The 6,829-nt window shown below is 32.5% G+C and overlaps 1 protein-coding gene across 1 annotated transcript; it reads left to right on the top strand.

The window, feature by feature from the left end:
- The first annotated feature begins 6,150 nt into the window (after positions 1 to 6,150).
- On the top strand, positions 6,151 to 6,627 carry LOC140442447 (uncharacterized). The gene has a single exon (XM_072533517.1). The coding sequence runs from the start codon at positions 6,151 to 6,153 to the stop codon at positions 6,625 to 6,627; it is 477 nt and encodes a 158-aa protein (XP_072389618.1).
- Positions 6,628 to 6,829: the final 202 nt, after the last annotated feature.

Consider the following 6,829-nt stretch of genomic DNA (forward strand, 5'->3'; position numbering starts at 1 on the left):
TGGTCCAGTCGCACTATCCATAGCTATGTTGGACCAGAGCATGTAGGGATCACGGTCCTTGGACATATAGGTTATATATGAACCCTAGCTAGCGGGAAAAATACCTTTATTAAAATACAATTAAATGTTTATTACAAGTAAGAATCTACAATAAAAGTTGATTAGTATTATAACTAAGAATCTGCAAAGAAAGGGGTTAGATATCTTAATACTAAGAATCTGAAAATAAAGTGTTAATTAGTCTTAGAACTAAGAATCTGTAAAAGAAGGTCGTTAGTTATGAGTTATGACACCTAAGACTAATTAATGCAAAAAGCAAAAAAAAAGAATCTGAAAGTAAAGTGTTAATTAGTCTTAGAAATAAAAATCTGTAAAAGAAGGTCGTTAGTTACGACACCTAAGACTAATTAATGCAAAAAGCAAAAAAAAGTAAAATTTGAAAAAAAGTGAAAATTTTCTGGAAACAAAAGTTATTCAAAATTGTCAGATTTTCCTGAAAATGAGAAATTTGTGTCTGTCGTAGTGCCTCCGGGACTAATTAACAAATACATGCAACAAAATATAAACAAATAAAAAGTTATTCACAAATTTCGTATTAAAAATTTTCGACAAAAGTCGAAAAAGACCTAAAAAGTATAAATAATCCTAAGTTATTTTTATAGTAAAAATGTTTCAAAGTCCCAAAACAGTATATAACTATCAGAAAAATAATCTAAAAGTTATTTTTAACCTGAAAAAGAAATAAAATATTCGAAATATTTTCGAAGTAACTAAAAGAGAAAATAATGCAAAATACGTCTAAGTTATTTTCGAGCTGAAAATATTTCAGAGTCCCAAAAGATAAAATAAATATAACATTATTATAATTTTTCTAAGTTAAATTAATAACCTAAGAGAGATACCTCAATTGCCATTTTAATAAACATGAAACCCGCCAATTTTTAAATTGGGCCCATCCACCAACCAATCACGCCAAACCTAGGCTGTGCATTATAATGTAGTCTTCTTTAGACTATCTTTTCCCCTTCGTAACAATGCAGTGGCGCCATGTTATTCATTTGACTATTGCTCAGTGGTAGCTCGTGACTTTAGAGACAAGGGCGGCAAGCATTTTTTTGTCTCCTCAGATAGGTATACCGTCTGAGAAAAAGACTTCAATCATCATAGAAGATTTTTTGTTATTTTTTTTTGTTTTTTGTTTTTTCCTATAAATTTAGAACCTAAACATGGTTATAAATTAACTCTAGTCTACGTTGTTTAAAAGTAGCAAAATGGGTTATAACGTCATCGTAAAATTTATTAGAGTTTTGGAGAGATTTTTAAAGTTTTTTTTCTATTGACATTTGAGACAAGCTTGACATTTTCTCTTGTTTCATTGTGTTTCCACGATACGTTTTGTTTACTTTTGAGACAAGAGCAATCTCGTTTATTTAAGGCGGAAGTTGGTGGTAATGAGAGAATTAATGGCAATAATTTATTAATTTCGGTAACAGTTTGTTATAATGCATTGCAGTATAAAATACATATCTTGTAACTTATCCCACCTTCCGAAAATATTTGGATCAGCATATAAAACTTTTAATTCCTTTTCTAATGTTATTTAATTAAAGAATGGTAGGTAATTTTTAATTAACCTCTTTAATAAATATCTTGAAAATTCTTTGGCGTAACTTTCAAATTTTGAATGGTCAAAAGTTTGAATCGAAGAGGTCAAAAATTTGCAAATCTTAAAAATTCGAAAATCGAGTTTCTATTTGCATAATAATATTATCCAAAATTTTAAAATATACTCGTTTCTAAATATCTGTGTCTGTGTCATGCCTTTGTCTTCTTTTGGGGAGTTACAAAGATGAAACGAAATGATCCATCAGCTTCGGATTGCATGTCGATCAAATCAACTTGACACCGACTATTCATATGTTTTACAACGGTTTAGGCGGTTTTTGCTGAAAGGGTAACCAAAGTTTTAAAAAAAGTCTTACTAGTTCTTGTGTTATATTTTTGTATTTATCATTTAAAAAATTTAACATTCTTGTTATTCCTCCATGGCCAATATTTCTTCTTCTTCCTATGCCGTCCCCATTAACGGAGGTTAGCGACCACATTTTTAAAAGCTTCTCTGTCTTTTGCAACGTGGAATAATTCGTCTACAGTCATGTTTGTCCAGTCTCGAATATTTCGCAGCCATGACTTCCTCTTTCTACCTATTCCCTTTTTGCCATCGACTCTACCCTGCATGATGACCTGCAGAAGACTATATTTATTATTTCTTAGTATGTGTCCAAGGTATGCAGTCTTGCGTACTTTTAATATATTAATTTATTTTGGCCAATATTTAAGTAGACTTAAATGTGTTTTAGGATACAGGATATCAAATAATTCCTCTTTTTTTACGTAATATAAAAATTTCTCCTTACCTTCTTGCAAACGAATAATAAGTTTAAAATTATTTCCCACATTCACTATATCGTATTTGGCCAAACGTCGTTATGACAACGCTGTTTTCTTAGCTTTTCGTTTTGTTTCTTTCACTTAATTACAAATCAAATCATATTTTTCACAAGATAAATAAGCACTGTTGTCATTCCTTTTTGTGGAAAAATTTTTATCAAGGTTCTGGTAAAACCGGTCTTTAAATTCATTGGATATATTGAATACTTAAATTTTCACTTTTAAATAACAATTACTTTTTGCACAAATGCTACTTGATTATGTATCAAAACAATGTGGACTTAAACTTGTGGACAGTTTTTGTGTTAATGTCGAGATTAGCCGGTTAATGTCCGATTGACGGCTCAAGATCGTTTATCTTCGGATATGAACCAACTGAACTGGTGAATCTCGATATTAACTGGGTAATATTGAGATTATATATATATCATCATCATCATCATCATCATGTGCAGCTTTATCAACCGTTTCCAATTACGGTGCAGCCTCCCTTATTTTAATGTTATTCTATGTTCTTATTATTATTCGACGATGTCTTAGTTATACGTTGTTCTAATAATTTGCGCTCCTTTGCGCCCATATTTTTCTATCTTGTGCTATTCGAGATATCTTGTGCTATTCGAGACCACGTTGTTCCTGTTAATTTTCTAATATCATAATCCCATCTGAGATTTGGGCGCCTCTTTGGTCTCTTAGCGTTCCTGGGGTACCACATAGTTGTTCTAGTGGTCCATCTGTTATCTGTTCTTCTTGCCATATGTCCTGCCCATTGCCATTTCAGGGATTTTATTCTTTGGATTACATCAGTCACCTGGGTTTGCCTCCATATCCATACAATTCTTTTACGATCCCTCTTTGTTATCCCTAGCATACATCTTTCCATTGCTCTTTGAGTTACTTGGAGTTTCGACGTTATTTCTCTCTTTAATATCCAAGTTTCACATCCATATGTCAAGACGGGTAATATGCATTGATCAAATACTCTCTTCTTGAGGTATAGTGGCATTTTGGACTTGAAGACTATGGAATTTCGTCCGAATGCTGATCACGCTTGTTTTATTCGTCTGTTGATTTCCGGAAGTAGTGATCCCGATTTATGTATGAGCTGTCCCAGGTATATGTATTCATCTACTACTTCTAGCGAGGTTTCATTAATTTTTATTTCCACGTTGGCGATCAGATCATTGCACATTATTTTAGTCTTTGCTAGGTTCATTTTTAGGCCTACCTCATTGCTGGTTGTATTAAGGTCATTAATTTGCAGTTGTAATTCTTCAGGACTTCTAGCAATTAGAATGATGTCATCAGCGAATCTAAGATGGTTTAGGTATTCTCCATCTATACATAGACCTTGGTTGTTCCAGTCTAATTTTCGGAAGATATTTTCTAAGGTTGCAGTGAAGAGCTTAGGGGATATGGTGTCTCCTTGTCGGACTCCTTTCTAAGTGGTAAATTCTGGGGTATTTTCATATATGCTTACTCTAGCTGTGGCCTCTTTGTATATATTTGCTAGCGTTTCGACATATGGTTTATCTACTTCTTGGTCGACAAGAGCTTCTATGACTGCTCTTGGGTATACGGAGTCAAATGCTTTCTCGAAGTCTATGAATGCTAGCGCCAGTGGTAGATTATATTCTTTTGTTCTGCTCATTACTTCCCTCAATGTTTGAATATGATCCATTGTGCTGAAGCCACTTCTAAAGCCTGCTTGCTTTCGGGGTTGTGCAGCGTCAAATGTGTTCTGTATTCTGTTGTTAATGATTTTGGTGAATACCTTGTATATCACAGGTAGCAAGCTGATCGGTCTATAATTTCTAATGTCTTCCTTGCTACCTTTCTTGTGAATAAGGATTATGTTGGCTGAATTCCACTTTTTTGGAATATGTCTCGATTTTAGGCAGTCTGTGTATATTTTTGCTAGGATTTTCCAAGTTGTTTTACCAGCAATCTTTAGAAGTTCGGCTGTAACACCGTTATTACCGGCTGCCTTGCCGTTCTTCATGCTCTTAAGAGTTTATATATATATATATATATATATATATATATATATATATATATATATATATATATATAACACTTGCGTATAACAACCTATTCTGAATTCCCAGGTATTAGCTCAAGCTTTTAAGAACTGGATTTCAACGTCAGGCGGGCGTCACGGAACTAGCGCAACCAGAAAATGTCGCGGATAGCGTCACAAAATAACGGTTCTTTACATTAATTCACTACTGTCGATCAATTCGTTTCTATATTCTTTCTCGAATTTCTTTATGATATATTTATTCCAAGCAAGTTAAGTTAAAAACTGCTTCAAAATATCCAACAAAATGCAGACATTAAATATGAGAAGTAAAAAATTAAACTAATAACTGTCAATAAAAGATTCGATTCGTAAGACTTGTCAAGATTTAAAAGTCATAAATATCATCCAATTAATAAGAAAATTGAATCATCTGTTTAAATTTTTAAGAAACTTTTGAAAACAATTTCATATAAATACAATTATTATTATTTTCAAACACATAATTTTTTATATAATAATTAAATTTACTATCAAATGATATTTATTTATATCTTATTATTAACTTAATATTTCCTTTGAATTTGACATGTCTCTCAAGAGTAAACAACGTATGTTTTGTTAATACTAATTTTAAAAATAATATTTAATCCTTAGTTTTCTTGAGGTATTACGTACCGCATGTCAGTGTTTACGTTACTATAGTTAAAAGCAGTCCAGTGTATTCTTTCGCTATTAGTATGGCAGCAAGTTCATCAAGTTGTTCTAAATTTACTCACAAATCTGTAAAACCTTCAGATTATGATTTTGAGGCTGTATTAGCTCAATGCGCTGACGAAGTACCTAGCGATTTAGAATATTTTAGTAATAGTGATATTGACGATGTAAGCAAAGAAGTATGCATTAAAAGTCAACACGACACCGGAAATGAGCAATCGGAAGGTTCTGAAGACGGATATGATTCAAATGCTACTGATAAGTCATATTTGTACCGCAAAAATCGTTTAAAGTGGTCTACCACAGAACCCTCAAAAAATGTACTCTGTTACAGAATCTTGTAACAACACTACCAGCTCTTCGGTTCAAAGATGTAAGAAACGAGACCATTTTTTTTAATTTTCCTATTTCCAAGGATATAATACAAGAAATAATTAAATGAACAGATAATAAATTACGTGCCATATTTAACATGTGCCAACATATTTAATATATTTATATCAAATTGTCAAAAACTGTATTCCGTTTGTATTGATGAAATGTTGGTCGGCTTTAGGGGAAGGTGTAGTTTTAAAATGTATATGTCTAATAAACCTGTGAAATATGGCATTAAAATAATGTGCCTGACTGATTCACGAACGAGTTACTTCTATACAATTACAATGCCTATATATATATATATATATATATATATATATATATATATATATATATATATATATATAAGGAGGCAAGGACACTGGCGGAACAGGGTTATCTGAGGAAGAAAAGAAGATGAATAATCCAACGCAATCTATTATTCGGCTTGCTAAACCTATTTATGAAACCAACCGTTATATTACAGCCAATAATTGGTTCAGCTCTATAGAATTAGTACAGCAGTTAGAAGTAAAGAAGTTAACCTATGTGGGAACCCTTAAGAGAAATAAACGGAAAATCCCTCCGGAATTCCAGTCACACCGATGCGCAGGAAAGTAAATTTGACTTCTTACGGATTTACGAAAAGTTTAACCCTAATTTCCCATGTGCCACAAAAATCAAAGGCTGTTTTACTTATTTCTTCGATGCACCTTTTAATAAGCACGGATCAGATTAGTGGAAAACCAGAGATTATAGCTCATTATAATCTTTCGAAAGGAGGTGTCGATAAGTTAGATGCCAAGTGTGTCCAATGTGCTGTTAAACGTCGTTCTCGCCGATGGCTACTTACTGTTTTTTACCGCATCATTGATATAGCTGCTGTTAATTCGCATGTTGTGTACAAATCACTACAGGAAAAAAATACGGAGAGGTTAGACTACACAAAGGAGTTGGCGAAGCAATTAATTTTACCGCATCTTCAGGAAAGACTCAAAAATCCCAGAATCCCGAAAGAATTGATATATTATTGTATTGAACGAATACCAGGACAAAAACGCGAAAAAGAAGCAGATTTTTAAGAAAGGTTTGAGAAAAAGTAGACGTGTTACTTATGTCTAAGTGCATTAAAGCGAAAAACCTTTAATGTGTGCCTTTCTTGTGGAAAACCAGTGTTCTTACAGTGTACAAAGAAAATTTGCGGACCCTGCGCTCAAAATGACTAGTTATTTTATTGTAATTTTTAGTTATTGTTAGTATTTTGTATTTTATTTTTTGTTTATT

The sequence above is a fragment of the Diabrotica undecimpunctata genome, chromosome 5 (genome assembly GCF_040954645.1).
Source record: "Diabrotica undecimpunctata isolate CICGRU chromosome 5, icDiaUnde3, whole genome shotgun sequence".
Taxonomy (NCBI): domain Eukaryota; kingdom Metazoa; phylum Arthropoda; class Insecta; order Coleoptera; family Chrysomelidae; genus Diabrotica; species Diabrotica undecimpunctata.

Coding starts and splice junctions, on each gene's coding strand:
- LOC140442447 (XM_072533517.1), top strand. CDS start 6,151: ATGCGCAGGAAAGTAAATTTGACTTCTTACGGATTTACGAAAAGTTTA.